This window comes from Lepidochelys kempii, chromosome 20 (assembly GCF_965140265.1).
Source record: "Lepidochelys kempii isolate rLepKem1 chromosome 20, rLepKem1.hap2, whole genome shotgun sequence".
NCBI lineage: Eukaryota > Metazoa > Chordata > Testudines > Cheloniidae > Lepidochelys > Lepidochelys kempii.
In genome coordinates, this window is record NC_133275.1 from 535,164 (window position 1) to 559,268 (window position 24,105).

Sequence of the window (24,105 nt, forward strand, 5' to 3'; positions counted from 1 at the left end):
TAGCTTTGGCAGACCTTCCTGTCCCACAGCAGCGGGTGTTAAGCTATTCACAAAGGGAGCTTAATAGTTTTTTTTTTTACAACTAACATTTAAATGACTCACTGCTCAGTGCCCACAGGAGAAATTAAGAAGCAGTCAGCCCCACCTTGCTCCAAAAAAAAAAAAAAAAAATTTACTCAAATACCAGTCCATTCTGTATTTTCAATTGGATCCAACCAAAAATGAGAGAAATAATCTATCCATCCTAGATTAACATGTTAAAAGAAGAATTCACTACTATTGTAGAACTGCAACGCAGAGTTGCAAAAAGAAAAGGAGTACTTGTGGCACCTTAGAGACTAACCAATTTGAGCATAAGCTTTTGTGAGCTACAGCTCACTTCATCGGATGCTGTAGCTCACAAAAGCTTATGCTCAGATAAATTGGTTAGTCTCTAAGGTGCCACAAGTACTCCTTTTCTTTTTGCGGATACAGACTAACACGGCTGCTACTCTGAAACAGAGTCGGTGAGTCGAGGTAATATATTTTATTGGCCCAACTTCTGTTGGTGAGACAAGCTTTGAAGTCCTGTGTAAGCTCAAAAACTTGTCTCTCTCAGCAACAGAAGTTGGTCCAATCATAAAAAAATAAAATAAAATAAAGATATTACCTCACCCATCTTGTCTCTCTAATATCCTAGGACCAACACAGTTACAAGATTGCATACATGGAGAGTCAGCGACATCCATAGAGTGTTCAGCTCTTTAGCACCAATCACTTCAAGATACATTTTTCAGCTTCAGTAATAAAACAAAACTGCCATTTGTACAGTTAATAGCTCTGAACCACCCCCTGCAGAGAGTTTTCAGATGCCCAGGAGGCAGTTAATTTTTAGCCTCTTAAGGTCTGAAGTTATACAATCCTTACCTTTGTTTGAGTTGCTTCGCCCTTCTCAAACATCATCTTTAGTTTGTTTAGTGGGATGCTATATTTCTCTATCTTCCCTGATGAGTCCGGGTTTTCACTGGCCTCAGGTTTGCCTACTTGTCTGGATTCTCTTACACAATTTTCCATTTTATCACTCTCCAATGAGTGGATCTTAGACTCCTTGCTGTCAACACTTGGATATTTCAATTGGCCAAAGGCTCCAGAAGGCGATCGGAGTTGAGATCTAATATAGACCCTTGATATTTGGTCAGTTTCTGCTTCAGAAGCAGTGTTGGTTTCTACTCCAACACTGGGGCTGGCGACCTTCTGCCTAACCTCAGTACAGTTGCTTTGTAGCGTTTCCGTCCCAGACTGTGTTCCCAATATTGGATTCTCCCACTTCTTCTTTAACACACTCAGAGTCCCCCTTTTCAAATGAGGAGGAAGATTTTCTGTGTTCTAAAAACAACAAGAAGTTAATGCCAGTCAAACTGCCTGATGAAGCATTAAAGCACTTCTTTTCTGTACAAAAGGAAGCAAAGACTCAGTGCTGATCTTAGCCTGCTGCTCTTTCAGACAGCTGTGAATAGTTACAACTGTGCCACATGGAGAAAGCATCTAGGATAGGGGAGGGGGGAGAAGAGAAAAGCTAGGAGCCGAAGCAGGAAGTGATCAAACAGGATGGCCTTATAAGGAAAAAAAGGGAATCAGGTCTAATGAGAGTTAAATAAGACACAAAAGGCTTGAATCCACACACTAAGGAAATCTAACAGAAGCAATACTAGCGGACTTTAGACTGAGAGACTTATGTTAACAATGGGAAAAGCAGCCACATGTGGAGGGGTGCTATGCCAAACGTTGCAATGTTTCCATCTGCTCTAAGGGAAGCAGGGAGAACAATTAACTATCTATTCCAAGAACTAAAGATGATCTTTCAGAAACCACTATTACTTGGGATTTATGCATTTCACTTTCAGTTAGTGGCAGCATTTCAGTGCCAAGAGGGCTCTAAACACTGTATTTTAGACCACCCAATACAAATTAAACATTACAATTCTTCTGCATCCATTTATAAAATCTGATCATACACTGGAATATCTAATTCTTCTACTGAAGGTAACATTGTGATCCCTGAATGGCACATACTCATGCACATAAGTTATGTCCTACAAGCATTGCCACACCACCGCCATGAGCCAACAGAACGTATTCTGGGTTAGCTGGTAGTGACCCACAGCAATACTGCCCCTCAGATTCAAGTACCGTCAGACTACTTCTGCTCAACCGTGACTACCCCACATACGAACAACAGAACCCTGCATTTAGCAAATTCACATCTAACACCTGCCAGCGCTGCGTTTTTGTGGTCTGCTCTTTATGGATCCTACCACAAGTGAAACTAACTGCAAGTAGAACAGGTCTGCAAGGCTTTAGGGAATTAAACAGGATTAGCAGCTATATTGGGATTTAAATCTCTCACCCCATTACTCTTCTAGTCACATTCTGAATGCTTCTTTACAAACTGACTAGAATTCACCTAAGCTTCAGGAAAAGATCAGTTTATTTGCTCGCTGTATTTAAAGCAAGTAGCAAAGTTGTAGGGAAAAATGGCACAGTGTATTAAAGAGGTAAAAAAGGTCCCCCACATGAAGGGTTTTCAGAACAGAATTAGACACTGAAGTTCCTGCAGCTAGAGTTTCCTTGAATCCCAGGTGCACTGCTGCATATGGAGTTCTGGCATGCCTCATACCATGAGTCATTCTGTGCTTAGGCTCTGCTTTGCCCTGCCCATACAAGTGATGCAATGGCTTCCAGTAGTGAGCTGGCATTCTTCCCTATTCATGCTGAGAGAGGACTTCCCACAAAGCACCCCACAACTTGCTCCTATAAATAGGTTTAAATATAAATGTTTTAACCAAGAATTATTGTCCTACATGATCATCCAAAGACTTACTGAGACCTGACAGGATGGGAATGAAGGAGCACTGAACAGGCTCCTGCCTGGTCTCTCTTTCCCTGGCTACAGTGACCCAGAGAAAAGCCATGCAATGCTTACTAAGTGTGCTATCAAATTGCTCACCTATGACTGAGGAAGCATGCTCAGAGAGGGAATTGCTCATTCCTTCTGGACACGGTAGTTAACCCTGTACATTTTAAATGAAGAATAAGCAGAGATTCTGCTTGTAAATGCAGACTTGCCATTTTAGTGCATTCTCACTCACTAGAGTCCCCTGATCCCAGAGCAGTGGGAGGAAGTGAAACTGTAATAGAGCCAAACAGAATGGTGCTCTCTCCTCTCCCAAGGCAAGTCCAAATGATTTAAAATCTACTTCAGAGAAGGGTCCCCTAAATGGATTCTGCGGTTAGAAAGGAAGATAACAAATTAGAACTATTGGAAGCTGACAGCATCCCTTTAAGCTTCAAAGTATAGATAAGAAATGAGCAAACAAGAATAGAAACCATACCACTGCCTACAGCTCAGAACAGAGGTGGCCATTCATGTTTTGTGATTAGAACAGAGGACTCAGAGCCAGCTGCATCTTGGCTTCTACTTAGGACTGAACCAATGATTCAATGTGTGACCTGGGGCAAGTCACTTGACTTCCTTGTGCTTCAGTCAACCCAGTGCAAGAAGACAGGCCAAAAGCAAGCCCTTAGTGAAAAAAGGCAAACACTGCATCTGAGCCAAGTTTTCTTGCAAACACAAGGTACAAAAAAGCCACAGAGCACATATGGGTTGTTTAGCTTCCCTCAAGAGCAGCAGTCTCTGGAAAGGTGTAACATAGCTAGTCATCCTAATTTACATAATGCTTCTCATTCCAGAAGGATCATAAATACTTACATTTCTTTTTTTCTCTGCAGTAGCTTCTTCAGCTGCTTTCTGATACCTTTTGGGAAAGTGGGGGAGGGGAGAGGAAATTAAAAAAAAGATTTAACTGCATTACAAAGTTCCAAATACTTTGGTGGGAGCACATTCACCCTGCAACAAGGCTATTACATGCATTCCAGACCTCATGAACAAAAAAATGGAGATCTCAAACACTTATCGGTATGGCTGGTTGGTTGTCATGGAAAAAGTGGTAAGAGACACAAAAAAGTGTATGAACAAGGTACAGGGACAGGTTCTTTTGAGCAATACAACTCTTACAGACAAATAAGGTATTTTAAAGTCATTAAAAAACCCAGCATCCACCCCACACTTCATTACCCTGGACAGATAGAACCAAAGCCAAGAGATCGTGGAAGACCTTGTTCAGTTGGTTGCAAAGACTAAAAGAGAGCCCAAATAAACTGTAAAAAAGCCCTACGTTTTCCCACCAAAACATTGTAGCGACAACTTTATTTATGGTCATTAAAGTTCTACTTTTCAGAAGCAACGGATGGTAGCCTGTTTCCTATTTGGGTACATTTATATTCTGCCTCTGAATTCCCCAGTGTACCATTCAGGAGCCTTACAACTCCAGCTGTCTTGCAGTCACATCCATGTCATCATATCACTGGAATCAAACACACCACTTAGGTCTCTCTTGCCTGCTTGGGGCCTGATGCTGAAAGATGCTTAAGTAACCTAAGAACAGATTGCATATATCATCCTTATTATTCTCTAGCCTCTCAACATGTCATATGAGGGTTTTTAAAAAGTTAAATCACAAAACTGTTCGGAGGTTTAATTTTAAAGCCAAATTGTCACCAAGTTAAGGCCAGTTAGTGACATATTAGCAGATTTGAAAGGACATTATAAACTCACAGCTCTTCAAATATCTGCTGGTGCTACCCCATGACTAAACCTTATCTGGTGGCCTAATCCACTAGAAGAAAATCTTACCACCCCACCTATATTTGTACACTATCACTGATTTTTGTATCAGGCCATTTGTTACCCTGTGTGCTGGATTTGTGCATCTTGCATGGGAGGTTTCTCCCTCCCTCTCCTTTGTTAGTCTAAAGAAGCAGAAAGCCTGTGCTGCTCTCCCACCCCATAAACTGCATAAGCAACTTCCATTCTGCAGGACAGAAGAAAACCACACAAACGCCTGCGCTTGATGGATGTAGTTACGCTGGTCCAAGCCTTTGAGGATCTGGGATGTACTGTGCTACAAAGCTTCCAAGTTTGTCTTCCCAACACCGTTCCTTCATGGCAAGGCACGGAACTGAAGTGAGCAACTAACGGGGCGAGTCCCTTGTTGCTCTGCCTCTTCCTGGATAGACACACAAAGATGTACTGGAGAAAACAGACTGAAGATATGTCAGAGGGTAGGGTGGCCCTTTAAAGGAGCTGGCTTAGCCCCCACCTCTGACTGATTAGATGCATCCCAGGTGACTGACTGGATGTCAAGCATCGGGTGATCATCAGCAGATCACCTGATCGTCAGATAAAAGGCCAACAAACAGCTCAGTTGGGGACAGAAAGAGTGGCAGAGAACAGTTAGGCTGGTGCCCGAAGGCTATTTTATTTGGCTGCTGAAATGAAGTGCGTGCAGAGTAAAAGCCACTGCAAACACCTGACTCTGGGAAAGACAGACAGCCCCAGGTAGCTAACTTTCATGACAATGGAGCATGTGGCAGAAATACATTTGTGTAACCAGGAGCTCAGGCTTGTGCAGAGCCAAGACTTAACTGATTTTTCAAAATAAGGAATGTGATCAGTTTATGGAAACATGGGCAAAGATTATCAGCTCTGCATATCTGAGTGTAACTTCACTGGAGTCAGGGGAGCTGCAGCCACCGGTAGCATTGCAGAATTTGGACCTACTCTATCAATAGCAGCTCATTGGGGGAGGGGGACATTTATATTCCCCAAATTTAGTGTTTAATTTCTAGGAGAGTAAATTTGTCTCGTCTGTCTCATTTCTTTGCCGATTCTTTTGCCCATCACAACCCCTGAACACTAGCGATACCCAAAGAGTATCCATCACTGAAGCAAAGTACTGATTTCAGCGTGTCTGGTAACAAGTTTGGGTCTCTGCTGTTCAAAGGCGTGCACTACAGTTGTAGCCTACAAGGTAAGACGAGATGGTGAGGTTCTAGCATATTGGATTTATGTATTAGTTTTGCACATTTTGAAAGCTTTTGCTCAAATCCTGATTGGCCACTTGCAACAATTAACATGGTGATCTCATCCTACTCTATGAGAAATCTCTCCATTTTTGTACAACTGACTACTATTGCTGGATAAGCCCAGGACTGTAAATGGCAGGGCAACTGCATGGGTGGAACAAGGTTCTCAGGCAGAGTTGTGCATGAGACCCAACAATGGAATAGCAAGGGCATTATAGGCAAAGAGTGAGCTGCATTGGAAAAAATATCAGAAGACTGAAGAAGGCGGCAGCCTGGAAAGACATGGATGTTAAAGGCAGGGACTGAGGTATTGTGCCAGTATCGGAAAGGAGTCTGCACAATGCATGGTTTAAGTCTGCACTAACAGCCCCTCAATTTCACTAATAGTTAGTCACAAACTTAAACACAAGTTGAGAAGAGCCAGGCAGTTTGCATGGTATTTTGGGATATAAAAATGGTTTTAAAAGCAGTAGATTTAGCTGAAAGAGCTGTAGTAGGATTAGGTTTCCTGATGTGGATTTCAAGATTGGTGAACCCAGTGGTAACTGAAGTGTCCTTTTCCAAATAGCCCTGCCATTGCTTTCATGAGGGTAGGGAAGCCCTGCTTGGTTAAAGTATAGTGCGGTGAATTACTCCAGTAAATGCCATTTTAAAGGATTATTAAAGTTTAGCAAATTGACCAGGCTCAATTTCAAAATCACAGTTAGAGGCAACTGAATCACTGACGACGGACATAACAAGCATTTTCTTCCTTGCGCTCAACACTTCTAAAGAACAAAATAGCATGTTCCAGGAATGGACTAGAGATCAGTTATTTAAAAAATAATTCAGAGGAGCAGCCTCTCATGAGAGGCTTCCACACATCCCATTACCAGTTACAGAAGTTGATACCAGCCTATATTATTAAAATAGTCTGGGATTTTCAAAGCAGACTAAGGGAGTTAGGTGCCCAATTTACACTGAAGGTCCCACCTGTGGTGTGTACATTTCTCAAGTACCAATGACATGCATTTCCAGCAAGCACACTTAATGTAAGCGTTTGCTGAGTGGGGCTGCCTTCTTTCTTGGTTACAATAAAGCGTTATTGTTTGAATGGGAAACCAATCTAAGATTCCACAGTCTATCTTGCCTCTCTGCAAGTGAGCACTCCCCCAGTAAACAAAGATTACCACAGGCTAAGGGGGAGATCTGTGAAGAACCCTTTGTTAAAATACTGTTTCTAGACTAGCCCTTTTAACCCCTTGGGTTTCCTATCAGGAAATCCATCATTGGCAACTGTCAGTACCGGGCTTCAAACTGGAATTATGCTGTAGTTGTGAGAGGAGATCCTGCTCGCCACCATGCCTTGCAGGAAGTGTAGGACTGGTGAACTTTTCATCTCATACAAAGGATGCAAAGATCGGTTTCTGATGAAAGAGTAAATCCATGGGTGGTAGCTACTAAGCCCTAACTATGGATGCCTAATAGAATATCATGAATCAACCGTCAAGGTTGCACCTTCTCTTCCAGCAGGAGGGGGTGCTAGTGCTCACAATGGCAGCCGGAAAGGGGTATTGTAGTTCTATGGCTAATGCATCAGGATTTGCTAATTGCCTGAAGCACATTCTATGAGTATTTTATTGCACAGAGGATGGGGTTTAACTGAATTTTAAAAAGGTAAGCAGTGCAGACGGGGAATGGCCACCATCAGCTTGGAAGGTGTCAGCTGCTAGGCTACACACCTGTTTTTCAACTAAAGCCTCACAGCACTTACTTGGAGAATCTCTCAAGGAGAGCTGATGACTTATTCTTGTTGACTAGAGAAAGCTCTTTGGCAGTGATTCTCAAAGAGTGTGAAGTCCATTGTCTTCTGTTAAATGGAGATGGCTCCATCTTGTGAAAGCAGAAATATCTATGAAAAACAAAGCAAAGCAGAAATCAATATGAAATAGTGATCCAAAAAGGATTTGGACTGAGTGGCTACAAATTGTCAGTCTTTATTTGGGCACTACAAGCATGTTTCATATAATTGTTGCCAAGTAACAGTCACTGCAGGCTCCTTGGTTCAAGTGGATAAAAAAATTAAATCAATAGCTCTAGATTAAAAATCATATTCAAGGAACTTTATAATCTATTTTACTGGTAAAAACACTGACCATTGCAACAGAATGGGAAGAGAAGACAAGCTCAGAGTGAAGAGAGCGCTAACAGGAGACCCCCCACAATTCAGATCCATAGGCTCCATGGCACGAAAAGCTCCAGGAAGCCCTGCCTGCCCTTACCCAATCTGGCTTCTAAAACAAACCTTCAGGCATTTATATAAGAAGGTTAGAGTTATGAAACCTAAGAGGATGTAATTCCTATGCAAACATTGCTCATTTATTGTCATGGTCTTCAGATTTAATGCAGCAGCCGCTTCCTTTGTGAGTTGGAACAAGTCCTCTGCTCATGGACAGGACTGCAGACTTGATATTACAACAGCTCTCAGTTACCTAGAGGAATGGCTTTAAACATACTATACTGCTGTAAACTGGGACATGGTTTTGAACAGCTCTTTAGTGTGGAAGCTGTCAGAAAGCAAAACCAGAATTTACGCATATCCAATTATTATTATTATTATTATTTTTTTAGAACAGTTTTGAGGGCCCCATGATAACGCCACAAATGATTTGGCTCCTAATGGGCATGTTGCTTGTTCCTCCTTTCTGTGATATTGGGGAGCAGAATATCAGTTGATCACGCCAGAGACACTGCAAGGTGACACTGTTTTTAAGGTAACATCTCTTCACACATGTCTGAAGATTGCTCCCATAAGATATGGGAGCATAAATTGAGAGAGGGATCCTTAGTGTTACAGTAAACAAATGCGACCTAGACTGATATTTTTTCAGTTTCCTGTATTTAATTTGCTCTATTCACAAGTAAAAAAAAGATTTACTTACTAGATGCTGACGAGTCCTCAGAATACAGATCCACTCGGAGTAAAAATCACACCTGAAATGGAAGCACTAAGAAAATTTGACAGTGTCACCACAGCGAAAGGCAGAGAACTAGCATACTTCTCTAGGGACATTTTTCTAACCTATGCAAAAAAGGACCCAGAATAGGGAAAAATGTGTATAAGGATGATAACCTATTTTATGATACGATGCACTCATGATTACTTCCTGGTTTGGAAGCAAACACTTTGCCAGCACACCAAATCCAGGCTGCACTACCATTAGACAGATTTCAGATCAATCCTTTCAGGCTACACTCCTGATGCAGTTGGAGCACAACTCTTAAAAATCTGTAGGTGGACAAGTCAATACAGTCTAACTTTTTCCAACTTCAGGTACCAGAGATGGTAACCACTGCGTACCAGGAACCATCCATGGATGTGTCTACACCAAGGACAGGGTTCTTCAGAACAGCCCATTTGAATTTCACTGGCACAAGTTCTGAAAGGACAAGACTATTGTACTATCCAAGACAGCACATATTGACAAACCAGTGCCAAAACTAGAGTTTGCATAGGAAGTTTTGCTTTCATATTAGCCACAATATCAAACAGTAAAAAACATACTACTGGGTCCTCAAATGGTAGGGTGGGTGGGGGAAAAACAAACAAGGAACTACTGTGCTAAACCTCAGACTTTCTATGCCCAGCTGAAATTTTCAAGGGCCAAGTTTCAAATCCCTGAAAAGGGTCATAAAGGGGACTATGACTGTAATTTCAGTTCTGGATGGATTTGATTTTACTGATGTCAGTCTGACACTTTCCAAACTATGTACTCTGAAACATTTTTGCATAGTTAGGGCAGACAGTGCATGTGTTCACAAGATGAAAAGTTACTCAAAATACTTGCTTATAAAGTCTTGTCTCATGACACTGAAAATCCAGTGAAACTAGCCTGTAAGATCCTTTTCTAGCACGGAAAGAAAGCATGTAGTGAAGCCCACATGATCACAAATCACTTAGCAGCAAAATTCTTCCATACACAAATAATTTTGCACTAAACGTCTACAGACATTAAGGCCTTGCTCCTGCAAGGCTGCTGTGCTCCAGTGTAAGTGGAAGTTAAAAGGTACACAAGTTCTAGATACATTCCTTCACATTAACAAGGCCTTGTCTACAGCAAGAGATTTTCCTCAATTACACCCAGCACTGATATAGCTGCTTTTGTGAAAACTGCAGCATAGGCAGACAAGGCCACTATTTGCACAGGAATAATGCCCCTTTATGTATGGCTATAACCAAAGAAAATTTCATTGTAGAAGAGTCTCTAGTCACCAGTTAGTCCGCTCCCTTCCAAGGATGCCAAGAAGCCAAGGGACAGTGAATAGGCATAGCTGAGATTTGTGGGTAAGTGTAATCCATGTGCTAATATATCCCTCTCTTAACTACACAGAAATGCTCGTTAAAACAGGATCAGTTTCTCCATGCTTTGTACCTTGCACTTTTACATGTAATGCTCCATACCTGGGCTTTACAGGATTAAGCCTGCTGTTTAACGCTAACTGAAAATGACCGACTTGCTCTAAACAGGGCGCATGTAACAAAGCTGGATTTCACTTTCAGTTACCTCTATTGTGTGATTTTGCCGTTTCACCCTGGTTTGGGTGTACAACTTGGTGGAATAGTGACAGGAGTGGAATTAGTTCATTTTGTAAGCAATTAAGATGTGTACAAAAAGACTTTTCTTTTGTAATTTTTAATTTGTTGAAGGTCAGATCATTTAGGAGGAAAATCCTGTTACCAAGATGAGGGGGCCAGCTGATACGGACATTAAAATGCTGCACTGTTGTAACAGAAAGAATATGCAAAGGAAGGTAAAAGTAAACAGGAATGTTTAAACAACACACCTTGTTTTAAACACTAACATTCTGTTCATTTACCTTTGATAGTAATAATTTTGACTTCCAGCAGATAACACATGCATTACATTTCAGATACCACTCCTTTACCTACAGGCACATCTGTGTTAAAACAATCATGACTCATTCCAGCAAACATCTCTTCCATAACAGGAGCAATCGCTGTTATGTTTTTTAAAATTGAAGCAAAGTAGCATGCATGTACACACACACACAAAATGAAAGTTGTCAGGAAGATGTTAACAAACCTGTGTTCCATATTCTTAACACCTTCCAATATCTTACTTTGTTTAAAGATTCATCATGTTTCTAAAGCATCCATGCTACTTCCTAGCCTCTTCTGGGTAATTCATTCCAGACCACTTCCAGAAAGCAAAATTCATTGACTACTATGAGTATTAGTTTACTATCCGTTTTGTACAAACATGCTCTGTGCTGCACAATACAAAGACATTCTCTGCCCCAGAGATTCACAATCTAAAGGACACAGACGAGGCACCCAGAGAAATGCAGAGGCGTAGATAATAAAGGGGTTACTTGCTAGCAACAATGTCTGTACTCCAAATGTATTTACCTCCACAGTCCCACTGTAGAAGTCATGTCTAGCTACATTGTTATGGAACCTTTTTGAGCAGTATTTGCCCGATAGGAGGAATGAGAAATTCCCTCAAGCTACACATTCCATAGGGAGAGTACATAAATAACCTGCCTCATCAACTCCTTTCTATCTGCTTGACAAGTCATGGAACCAACTTCTTCCCTGCTCCATTCAAATCTGGCTGTAAATAATTTACATTGTTAGCATTAAAGATTAAAAGTGTTTTTATTTTAGCTTTTCAACTGTTGTGTTGTATTTTTGGTAGCATAGTTCTGAGTTTCCTTGAGTTTTGCCCAATATGGTTGACTAGTCTTATAAAAGAAGAGTTGCAACAGCAAGAATGAGGATTTAAGAAACGTTCCTCTTGGACAATAAACTGTAATCTGCCTCAGTCCACAATGAGAAATTCCTCTTGCATGTTGTGGAAAGGCACTCAAGTAAAACCTGTAACAACTGCAAGCCTTCTTTAAAAGGGCTCCAAAGGACCATAAGACCAACCCATTAGCCTAGTCCAGTAAGAGATTCTCTACAAAAGGAGTCTCCCAAGCATGACTAGCTGTGCAGATGGGGTTATCACCTTGTAATGGTATCCCATGAAAATCAAAACAGATTTTAGGGATTACAGAACCATGTTCCTGGGATGGAGGCAAGGAAAGCACCCCAATTACTGCCTCTTTGGATCTGTTGGAGGAGATCTAGAGTATTCTCCATGTGGATAATGAGCCCTCACTGGCATGGAAACCACAGTTCTGGAGTAAGATGCTACCATATATGGAACCAGATGGGTGCATGGTTCTTGTCAGATCTGAGCTTGGTACCATAGACTTCTCTGAACTGAGAAAAGCAGGTTCCCTGCCACGCCACTGCAATTCCACCTCAAGAGGAAACTAGCTCAGACACAGGAACATCTGACCTGAATATGACTACTCATTGTACATGAATTTAAGAACATACAAGTCTCTACAAGATTACAGGTTTAGTGAATATTTTAGTTTGTTTTACGTAATGATACCGAGAACTCTGAAATAGCATTATAACTGTCTAATACACTAATCACTCAAACTAAGATAACCTATTAAAACAGCCTTGCAAAATTCATCTTGAGCTGAGTTAGTGTTGGGGGGGGGAGGGGGCACACGTGCTGGGTTAAATGGGGTAGTAAACTAGCATTTTTATCATCATTGTGGAAGGGTGGATGAGAATATTTGGAGCCTGGCAAGTTTTCATGACAATTTACAAAAGGTGGAGTAGAAAATGGTACATCAGCCGTAACTAAACTTCACCATTTGCATCACAGCCACTGTAAATTAAAACTTTACATTTACCATAGTAGAATAAAACCTATATATAGATATATTGGAAGATCTAGAGAAAATATTTATACACAGATTTGACTCCCTATTAGTTAGCTGCCTCCAGGTAGGGCTGAGTGGTTTGTTTTTAAAGACATTTATATTGAGGTGTCTGCAGAAAGAAACATCTGCTGTAACAGCTCATTAGTTAATAGCAAAAGGGACATCAGAGCTGAGCAGTGGGACCAACAAAGCAAAATCAACTAAAGCAGAGCAGAGGTATACATTGATCACAGAATCATAGAAGTTTAGGGTTGGAAGAGACCTCAGGAGGTCATCTAGTCCAACCCCCTGCTCAAAGCAGGACCAATCCCCAACTAAATCATCCCATTGATGACCCACTAATCTGCCAATTCATTACCCAAGATCTTTTTTTTTTTTAAATCTAAATAAAATAGAGGTGTATACATTTATTTTTCTGGTGATAACCTACAATCGTTACATGCAGTGTTGTTGTAGCCATGTTGATCCCAGGATATTAGGGAGACGACGTGGGTGAGGCAGTATCTTTTATTGGATCAACTTCTGTTGGAGAGAGTGACAAGCTTTTGTGCTTACGCAGAGCTCTTCTTCAGGTCAACAGTTATAGGCAGTATATGCACTTTCAGGTTTTATGTATGTTGCTCAGTGTTGTATCTTTTTGCACTCACAGGAAGGTCCTAGGATTTTTAGAAGTTCATTTGTCTGTCATCTAAATAGTAATTTATCAGGACTATGACTCATTAGGTCATCGTATGAGGAAAAATCTTCAATAGCTGGGCATGTAACAAACAAGAGATACAAAACACCAGGCCACTTTGCTGAATTTTAACTTTGGTACCATAGAATACAGAAACAAACATCTCCCTGCCAGTTTTCTGATCTACAGAGACTTTGGAGCCATTTTCTCAGAAATAATAGCACCTAAGTCTCAGATATTTACTGCTCAGAATGACAACTTTCTGGGAAATGGCATTCACAATTCTTGTTTTAAACATGATGTAAAAACCTAGATTTAAGACTCAGCGGTAGTACAAACATTTGCTGTTAAAACCAGACAAGTGATCTGATAAATATCTGTGTTAAATCAGCGGGAACACATTCAAATATGAGGGGTCATTTAACATACTGAATAATGGACTGATATTCACACAAAGTGTTCTGTGGTAAAAGGCTCAGATATCTGCATCAACACAAATACCTGATTCTGCCTGGGGCTCAGAGACGCTTAACTGTCTAGCTACCAAGCTATTGACTTCAGTGCCAACAGAACACTGAAGTAGCAGTAGCTACCACAACCTCTCATTAAGCTTCTTCACATTTGCTAAGGGCAGGTCTAAACAACAGCCAGGATCGAGGCTCTGAGATCAATCCACCGGCGGTCAATTTAGCGGGTCTAGTGAAGACCTGCCAAATCGACAGCAGATCGCTCTCCAGTCGACCCCTGTACTCTATCCCCAACAAGAAGAGTAAGGTAAGTCCCCTGCTGTAACTTGACCTAAGGTGCGTTGATGCCAGCTGTTATTCATGTAGCTGGAGTTGCGTACCGTAGGTCAACTTACCGCAGTAGCGTAGACATAGCCTAAGAGTCAACCTCCTTTAGGAATAGGCTTTGCCTGTACAATTCAAATATTCAGGATGTTCAGTTAAAAGTTGAACGTGTAAAAATTACATTTTTAACCTATACTGTCACCCTAAGAAATATCAGACCAATTATTATAAATATATCTCTGTCACATTCTGCTGAACCACTGGGGGCACTGCACACCACAAAAAAACAAAAACAGAAGACCATCCTCTAAAAAAAATGAATGTTTAATTTCATTAGTTGAATGCTAGTTTGAATTAGTTGAATGCAAGTTGGTCAAGCTAAAAATACAGAGAGATACACCTGTTGAATCACTTGACTTTCTAACAAAAGTTTATTAAAGCAGATGCAGTAGGAATTGTAAAAATATTCCTACTGCCCAAGGAAGACTAATGGATGTACAGGTGCTCCTAAGCTGATAAAGATACCAGCTCTGATACTGTTTATAGAAGACAAATTAAGATTCTATAGCACAACAGCAGAATTCTCCCTCTGTAGAACGTACTTTAAAAATTTGCAGGTAACCAACATAAATAAAAGAGAATGTGCACTGCTCAAGAAGTTCACAGATCCTATTAATATCTGTGTACTACCATAATATAGTACCTTGAACTAAAGATTACCTCCCACTTGAGAAATTCTGAAAGAATAAGGCTCTTTGGGTTCACTATACAGTCTAATCTTTCAATTAATAGAATAAGATCAAAGTCTGCAGTCAGTCAATTAGATCTGAAGACACCACAACCATAATATTCTAGAATAGGACAAAATGCTAACTGCACTATTTCCTGGAATTGGGGCAGGAAAATCTGAATGTTTTCTTGTTTAATCATTTTTTAATATAAGTTTTCAGTTTCCTAACCGCTCAATTCAAAATTCAAAACTATTCCTGGATTTCCTACCCCAAACAAATAAGTCCACACTTTTGAGGAGGAAAAGTGGCCATGAACAAGTCACTTGAGACAAGCTTACACAGAAACAAGGTGGTTATCAAATTAGGGTGTAACCTACAACCATAACACTGTAGCTCATGAAGATACTATGGTCCAGATTTGTACCAAAGCTAGAAAAGGGAGGATAACCCTAAACATTTTTCCTCTTTAATGGTATGAGAGGCTTGTAACAGCAAAATAATTATTACTGGGGCTTTTTTCTTAAATCGCATTTCAAAGAGTTCACCTAGTATTTAGGGCATATCCTGAAAGAACGTGAAGACTATACCATGCCCTTGACTAAATATTTGTTAGCAGCCTATATAAAACAGGCTCTCCACAAATGTAACAAGATGCCATCAGACCCCTTTCATTTCTTTGAAAGATGGGAGCAGACAACTTTCATTGCTGAATTTTCAATACTGCATAGCACAGAAGAAGAGAGAAAATAAACACAAGTGATCAGACAATTTATATTATGAGCTCAGTGAACCCTTGTTATGGATGAAATTAAAACCTCATTGAGACTGATAATTGAATGGTGAGTTCATGCCTACCATTACTGTAAGGATAAACCCCCACCTAAGACAAAAGAAATACGTGAAGCCATCAAGGAACTTTTGCTGAGTACTGTTTTGGGTAGGTGCTACATGTATGGGAAGGCAAAACAGAAACTGGAAAAGAGAGAGTGAAAGACAGCTGGAAAGAGCAGTTGAAAGAATGTAGCTGACCCTAGAAGAAACCTGGGGAGAAGTTTTTGGGTTGGGGGTACAGACTGCTTGGGGCTGTGAGTTACAAAAACAAAACGGTCTTCTGCTTCTTAATTCTTTCTGCATTCAGAGACACAGGGCTTTATGTGTTCTTTGTAAATAAAGAAGAGTGCATTAGAGAAATAAATACTTGACTATCACCAATTTCTACACCTAATTAGAACCACCTACCAGACTCCAGAGTTTTTTTGTTAAACTAGCCACTAAGGCCAAACAGGGTAACATTTTGAACATGGAGGTGGCAAATCTATCCAAGATTTATGCAGTCATGAGAACTTTATACAGCAAGAGCTCCTAAGGGCATTGGTTTGATTTACTGTATAACAGCACAGCTTGAGAGCAGCACAGTCTTTTAGGTTTTTAAAGTCGCTAAAGCAAGCAAAGGGTCACACGTCCAGCTTTCACTCCAGAGAAAATTCCCACGGTGGGCACGACTAGCGGCTTCCTCCTGCTGCGGTTTGCCGCGCCGATTTCCAGGACTCGGGAGGGGCAGGAAGTGAATCCAGGGCATGAGACGGGCGTGAAGGCTGGACCCAGCCCGCCCCAAGCGCGCCCCGGCTTCCGAGGGCTCGGGTCGGCGCGGATCCGTGCGGCTCTGGCGGGCCCGCCGCCCCAGGGGCTCCCCCCACGGCCCCGGGGGCACAGGGAGCAGCGGGCCCCTGTGACAGCTGCCTGCGGGATGGACCGAGCCAGGCCCCCGCCCCGGGCTGCGGGCAGGGAGCGGAGCTTCAGCCCGGCAGCTCGCTCCGGGCGCGGGGCAGCTCGGCCCGCCAGGGCACGGGGGCCGGGGGGAAGCCGGGGCCGGGGGGCGCCCAGCCCCGGCGCCGCGGCGCGGGGAGGCGGCCTGGGCCGGACCCACGGAGGGAATCCGGGCCCCGGCGGCCCAGGGGTGTCCGGGCGCGGCGGCACCCGGCTCCTGGGCCGGACCCGACCCAGGCGCCGCAGCAAGCCGGGCACCGGACCCCTGAGGGGAGGGGAGCGGGCCGGGCCGGGCCGGGCCGGGCCGGGCGGCCCCAGCGCCCGCAACAACCCACCTGCGGCGGGCGGCGGGCCGGGAGCCGCGCACCTGTCGCTGCTGAGGAGACGGCGGCGGCGGCACCTAGAGCGCGCGGCTCCGCTGGGGAGGCTGGCTCTGGCCACGCCCCCTCCTGCCGCTGGCCACGCCCCACCCGAGCCTGAGCCGCTCCCCATCTCCCTGCCCCGGGTCGTGTTGGAAAAAGCCGGGAGGCGGGCCGGCGCGCTCCCTCGGTGCGCATGCGCACTATTCTTCCTCGCCCCTCCTTGCCCAAGCGTCTGTGCGCATGCGCACTAATCTCTCGCTGTGCCGCTCCCCTCCCCTGGCGGCGGGCAGAGCTGTCCGGGCGGGTGGGTCCCCAGGGCCGCGGGAGGGTTCCCGGATGCACCGATTGTGTCCTGCCCCGAGCCCTGCTCGTCCCGCGGGCCCTGGCGGGTCTCGCACCAAGAGGCGGGAAGTGGCGCAGACCCTCCCGGAGCCGGCGGCAGAGGCGGCCCTGCCGGCAGCAGGGAGCTTTTGTTCCCAGAGAGCTGCCCCCCGGCAGGCCCCTCATGTAAACAGCTGGGTTTGGGGCGGGCTGCGCGGGTCCCCTGCTGCCACAGATCCCCTGTGTGGTCTTGGGCCGAGCTGGGGGCCTAATACCTTCTAGTGGACCAGCTGCTGCCCGCCAGCAAGATGCGTTTGAGCGAGGCAGCTCTTCCCCAGTCACGCAGCGCTGCCTCCATTTCCCCGCCTGTAGAAGGGGGATGATGAGATTTCCCTTTTCCCGCTCTTTGTCCCTCTTGCCTGTTTGGGTCGCAAACTCTTCTGCACAGAAACTCTGTGTGGGGGGCAGCATCTGGCACCCTGGAGTTAACACATGCTGCCATGAAACGAATGACCACAGTGAAACTGGAAACCACAAGGAATGCTGCTCTCCTGCCAGGTCGTAGTAACCGTGAATAAAGACCATCTCCCACCTTTTATTTATTGGTTCGTTAGCTTCAAGGAGGTAGCAGTCAGAGTGGAAAAAAAGAACTGCACAGCAGAGCAATCTGAGGCTGAGTGATTGTTTAGCCAGCTGGGTGCCCTTCATTTGCTGCTTGTAAGTAGATAGTTCTCCAGCAGCCAAGCAAGATAATCTGCATTCCTCTCCCTATACTAAATACCGAGATGTTGGCAGTTTTGTGTATCCTCATTAGCATGGTATGTGTGTGCTCTCTCTTCAGCCAGCAGAGTGGCTGCTCAAGATGTGTATCTATATAAAAACCTTGGCATAGCTTTGGCTGCTCTTTTGCTCTGGTTCTTCATACTCTGTGGGTTATAAATAGAAAGGTCCAAATCAATAATAAAAATAAAGTTTAGTATACCCTGCTCCAAATCTCCCCCAACATAGGCATCCTGGTTGGGAGTCTAAGGTGGCCTTCCTCGTGCAGAAATTCTGGGTCCATTGCTGATTGTCCCAGGTCTGCGTGACAATGTGATTCCATCACTCTGTGCTTGTGGCCCTGCTCCAGAACTACCATTCGGCACAGGAGGATTTACAGCTATTAAAACTTGCATCGGTTGTCTTCACTGCTCCATGTCTGCATGCAGCCTGCATGATCTCCTTAGCAAGTCACACCACCACTTTCTCAGGGGAACAGGGTGCTGCCAAAATGACCCCACGTCTCATGCCCTGTGTCTGCCTCCTGGTTCCAAAATGAGAATTACATTAATGCCAACAGTTGGAACAGGTCACTATTATGAGTTGGATTTATGCCTTACCACTGGTTGGAACAGAGGCCATGGACAGAAGTCTAGACTAGAGCATGCCAAGCTGGAAGTGGTTCACCTTTCTGGATTGGTGAGCTAAAGGCACTTCTATAGAGAGGCCCACGAAGAACAGACAAGTTCTCCCACAATACACTGCAAAATCATTTACAGAGTGATACAGCTTAGTGAATGCTTTTTTTGAAGCAGAGAACATGATTGCAGGAGTCGGAAAGCCTCACACAGGTGTATGCAGCACTAGTGTGGATGCAACAACTCCACTATGCTTTGCAGTGGGGTTGCTCACATCGGGACCAAGCTAACTCAGGTGCTAATCACCTGGGTTAAACCTGCAGACTACAGTGGAGACATACCCTAAGAGAAGAAACCAAGGGCTGAATGTGGACAGGGAGAGGAAAGTCCCCTCCCCTACCTAGATGTGGTCCTGCCAGGGTGGTGCTGAGGACCAGGGCCAATGCAGGGGGGAGGGGAGGAGCTTGCCTTGCTGTGTTTCATGCATGCCTGTCCTGCCGATAAAGAGACAAACTTGTCTCCAGGGCTGTTAATCTGGCATTTTTCACTAGCATTATATTCTCACACATTGATTCTCTAACCCTCATCTACACACACATTTCAACTGGTTCAGATAAATTGATCCAAACCCGTGTGGATGCTCTTATTTCATCCTAAGAGCAGGTTCTTTCAGTTTAGCTTAAACCTGTTCCTAACCAACTTAAACTAAATTGATATAAGCCTGGTTAAGCCAAAATAAGAGCATTCTCAGAGCCTTTTGCATCAGTTTAATCAAATGGGCTTAAAATCACATCTTTGGTTGAACTGGTGCAGCTCTGAGTGTGGAAAAGTCATCAGACTCCTTTGAAAATCCCACCTCAAATTATTATTATTTCTATAGCACCAGTGGGAGCTGGATGGGGCAAATGTTTCCTGTGCCAACCCACCTGAAGCTTTCAAGGATCCTTATATTTATTTTACAAACACAAGGAAATTCCCCCCCACAAAAATCTCTGTTAACTTCGACTTAAGGTTGTTGAAGAAATGAATGTAACTCAAACACAATACAGACCATTACACACCCGAATCACTAAGAAGACAGGAAATTACTAGCTAGTTTACATTAATTACAGTAATATCAGTATTGATATGTGCACCTTACATAGTCCAATAACAACCTGAACTCTGACGCAGAAGATAGACACATCACCAATTACACACACACACACACACAGATGGGTGACCTATTTGTTGAAAGCATTTGTAAGAATGTCTTGATGGAGGAAGGTTGCAGCTGTTATCGGAATCTGTAAGGTAAACTTGCTCAAGTCAATCTTATTAATTAAATGTATGAAATGTAAAGGAAATAGTATGTTTATGTAAGTTACCTTAGTTGGTCATTTCCTGTCTTTCTAATGTATACATTCCTCAGTGGTAATGCTGTAGTGATGTATTTTAATTAAAGGTTACATTAATAATAATAGGTTTCAGAGTAGCAGCCGTGTTAGTCTGTATCTGCAAAAAGAAAAGGAGTACTTGTGGCACTTTAGAGACTAACAAATTTATTTGAGCATAAGCTTTTGTGAGCTACAGCTCACTTCATCAGTGAGCTGTAGCTCATGAAAGCTCATGCTCAAATAAATTTGTTAGCCTCTAAGGTGCCACAAGTTCTCCTTTTCTTTTTTTTAAATAATAATATAATATTAATTACTTCAACAAACAACTCCAATTTAAGAAAAAAATTTCCATGGGGATTGCATCTATCTGTGTATCCATTTTCTATTATTATTAATAATAATAATAATAATTAATAATGTATATTATGGTAGTGTTTAAGGGCCAATCAAGAGTGGGGCCTCCTTGTGCTAGGTGCTCTATGAACACACAGTAACAGGTGGTTGCTATTTCACAGTCCAAATAGACAAGACAGACACAGGATCAGGGGATGGGTATAACACCCCCGCAGAGTGAAAAATGTGATGTCAGCAAATGGCATATTAATTCCATCACTGTTTTGGGGCGGGGGAGTTTATTGAGGAGGGGATCCGCTAAACAGGAAGAAAAGGGAAGCGGTGAGGGGGACAGGGCAGGGGAGAATATGGTAATAGGGTCAGGTATAGAGCAACGCTGAAGTGAAGAGACTGAAGGTGTAGGGGAGTTGGAGCACAGGACAGAGAAAGTCCAGTCAAAACTAGAAACTTCTCCGCATGTCCCCAGGACCAAAGATCCCTGCTTTGGCTGCTTCTGTCTCTACTGGTTGGAGTCTCTGGCTGGCTCCTCTCTGCGGTTTTCTCGAAGGCCCACATGGAAGGAGGGGTGGTACCATCTGGGTCCCAGTGCCCCAAGAATGGGGGGGTCTCCCCTGCACAGTTCTGGATCCCGTGGGATGCTGGGAGGAGGCGTGGCTCCCACTGGATCCCATTTTACCCCCTCCTCTGAGAGCAGTAGTCTGTGCTTCTCCTTAAATATACAAATGTAAAACTTACTATTTTTAAGCATTGTAATTAAAATAATTCTCTTTTATTTAAGGAGTCTCCTGCAGTGTTGGGAATCCAAACAGAAGGTACTTGGGTTAGTGCACAAGAACCAGAAAGTGAAATTGGCGTGTTTAGTTTCACTGCTCAAATAGCAAAAAATAAACAGCCTTTTTAGCACATTACTTATTTACATTACAGCAGCATTCAGAGGCCATAATCAGAATTAGGACCACAGGCCATTATATAAACATCTAGTAAAAGTCAGTCCCTGTTCCAAAGAATTTACAGTCTAAAGCCGCAGTCCTGATGATAGTACTACACATGTAGACTTCTCCACGCATGTGGAGCCCTTTGGACTTCAAGAGAGCTCCACTAGGGTGCAGAGATCTGCCCAGAGCTGCTTGCAGGATCAGGACCTAAATCAGGACAAGATGTGACAAGGGACGTGGCACACAACAAGAAGGGGGTGAGGAGATGCAAGGTGGCAGCCGTAACAAGACACAAGGTTGCCGAGATATAATTTGCACTGCATGCTTTAATGTAATTTAATGTAAAGTGTCTGTCACATTTATTTGTTTTAATACATTATTTTAATGAATCTCTAACAGGCCATCTATTTATGACATCATCAGAAATGGTGAAAATTCAGTGAGATTTTAACTATTCTTTCTGGATTAACAATCTCAGGTATAGTCAGTAACATAGGAACAGGGTTTTGGTTTTTTTTAAATGGGCTGGATTCTCCTCTTACATTACTCTTAGAGCAGTGGAGCTCAATTAACTTCAGTAGAGTTTTTCCTTATTGGCATGGGAGAGGAGAATCAAGACCAATACTTATTTTTGTCTCCACAGTCTGTTTAATATTTCACCTAGGGTCAATCCTGACATATGCTGGTACTCTGTGATGGAGGCTGAGTTCTTTCATTGATTCTCAATCAATTGTTGAGGCTGCTCAGCTTCCTATCGTATGGTCTCAGCACGCTGCAAAATTAGGCAGCTATTATTTGAGGGCAGCATTCAGTGATATGGCCAGTGCTAACACCCAGATGCCCTTTCTGTTTCTTAGAGCTACACCCAGTCAATTAAGTTCATAGAAGTCCCCTCCCAGCAACACTAGTTTAATCAGTGACTAAACTGGAATTTTACTTTATTTCCAAGTAGTCTCTATCAGTATGTACATTCAGCTTTTTATGGAGCCAAGGCAACAGAAAAACAAGCACAACAAACAATACAGTGGCAATCAGGAAGGCTGTATAAAAAGTCCCAGGAGAGATCTCACACAGCTCATATATCAGAAAAGCATGTGCAGATTTGGGACTGAAGATCAGAGGTTCTAGGCAGGATGGAACCATAGTGCTCCAGAAAACATGTGTAAGAAGTTAGAACTGACTCTTTATGGAGCAGAGATAAAAGAGCAAGCACAGGATCAGATCCTAGTGTCCTTATTCAGTCCACACTCCGGCAAATAGGGTATGCCCCCGCCCACCATTCCTTACCCCTAATTACAAGAATGCCATCTCAACCAATTAACCAAAACCTTAATTTTACCAGATAAAATCAATTGAGGAAAAGTTCAGTGGCATTTTACAGTCAAACCAGTTAACTGATTGCAATACATACAGAAGTCATTGTATATTATCACAAGCCAGATTCTTGACTGCATCAGAGCTGCTCAGGCATAACAGAGAGCAGAAAGCTGGCCTCGTATCTGCCACAATCATCTTGATCCCATATTTACCCTGCAAATCTAGAATAACATTAGAGTTACTCCAGATTTACATGGGTATAACTCAAGGCAGATTTTAGGAGGTTTGATTGAATAAATACTAATTAGGAGCTGATTCTCATTTACACTAAGTCCTCTTCTCTAGCTGTATGGGGCAGGGTTTAAATTATGGTTTAAAATGGGCTTAAAATGGGTTTAAATTATGATATACTGGTAGAGCAGGGTAAAGAGCCTCAGAATTAGGCCTTCAAATGAAGGATTTGGTCTGAGATATCCAGTCACATCAGAGGTTAATAAAGCAAAAGCCATCATTACATCCTGGTGAAAGAATTCCAGCCTCCCTCAGACACAGAACATTTCAGAGCCGCAGTGCAAGGATGGTTGGATAGGTCCCCCGGTCTGTTCCAATCATCCTTTGTCATGTCCTTTCTCGCTATGAGCTCCTTAACTCTAAGACATTTACTGTCATTTTCACATGATGAATTACAGAATTTCCTTCCCACTCAGCCCTCCTGAGGGATTGAGAAAGAGGCTGACAAGCATAGCTTTTCATTTCATTCCCAGTGTGTGCATTTCATTTTATAGTGGAGGCTGAAGTAGATCTCTAATAAACTACTACTTCCTTAATGCCACGGATCTCAAGTCACTGTTAATGGTTATTGGATCTCCATTTAACCCAGTGGTTCATTGTATCCCTCTGTGCTCTGCTTTTAATCCCTTGTCCATATGCACAATATGCAGTTCAGGGGGAGAGGAGGGGACCAAACTGGGAGGAGGCTCAAGTGAATGGCGCAAACACCGTCATGGAGGGGTGTTCATCTGAAATTTGTGGTTTATGCAAATACAAAGGAAATATAGAGACACCCTGCAAGGACTTGGCTCGTGTGTGGCCTCTATTTGAAAAGATAAACAACAGAAGTGCAGAAGAGTGCCCTCATAGGCGGTATTCTGGATCAGCTAAGGGTGATTCTTCTGTAGCTCATTTGGTAGGGGCTCTTGCTTTTGGAGAAGGGGAATTTGAGTTCCATTTCTGTCGTTACAAAGTTCCAAGAGGCTGTGTCAAGCAGCACTGTGACACGCAGAGAATCATAGAAATGTAGGACTGGAAGGAACCCCAATAAGTCA

The 24,105-nt window shown here is 43.1% G+C and overlaps 2 protein-coding genes across 3 annotated transcripts in view; both read right to left on the bottom strand.

Moving 5' to 3' along the window:
• Positions 1 to 17,184, bottom strand: part of LIMA1 (LIM domain and actin binding 1) — a 41,684-nt gene extending 24,500 nt beyond the window's left edge. Inside the window, exons 1-5 of one of the 2 annotated variants that reach the window (XM_073318478.1) lie at positions 17,054 to 17,184; positions 8,886 to 8,937; positions 7,718 to 7,855; positions 3,749 to 3,794; positions 907 to 1,365 (exon numbers count right to left, since the gene is read on the bottom strand). In XM_073318478.1, coding sequence (XP_073174579.1) covers positions 907 to 1,365; positions 3,749 to 3,794; positions 7,718 to 7,836 — 624 coding nt within the window. In that variant the 5' untranslated portion in view covers positions 7,837 to 7,855; positions 8,886 to 8,937; positions 17,054 to 17,184. Of the gene's footprint in view, positions 1 to 906; positions 1,366 to 3,748; positions 3,795 to 7,717; positions 7,856 to 8,885; positions 8,952 to 17,053 lie in introns of both variants that reach the window. The other variant, XM_073318479.1, reaches the window with a different exon arrangement.
• A 3,407-nt stretch (positions 17,185 to 20,591) lies between these two features.
• Positions 20,592 to 24,105, bottom strand: part of LOC140900919 (uncharacterized) — a 29,719-nt gene continuing 26,205 nt past the window's right edge. Inside the window, exon 9 of the mRNA XM_073318907.1 lies at positions 20,592 to 21,237. Within this exon, the coding sequence (XP_073175008.1) occupies positions 21,201 to 21,237 (37 nt within the window). The 3' untranslated portion in view covers positions 20,592 to 21,200. The remainder of the gene's footprint in view (positions 21,238 to 24,105) is intronic.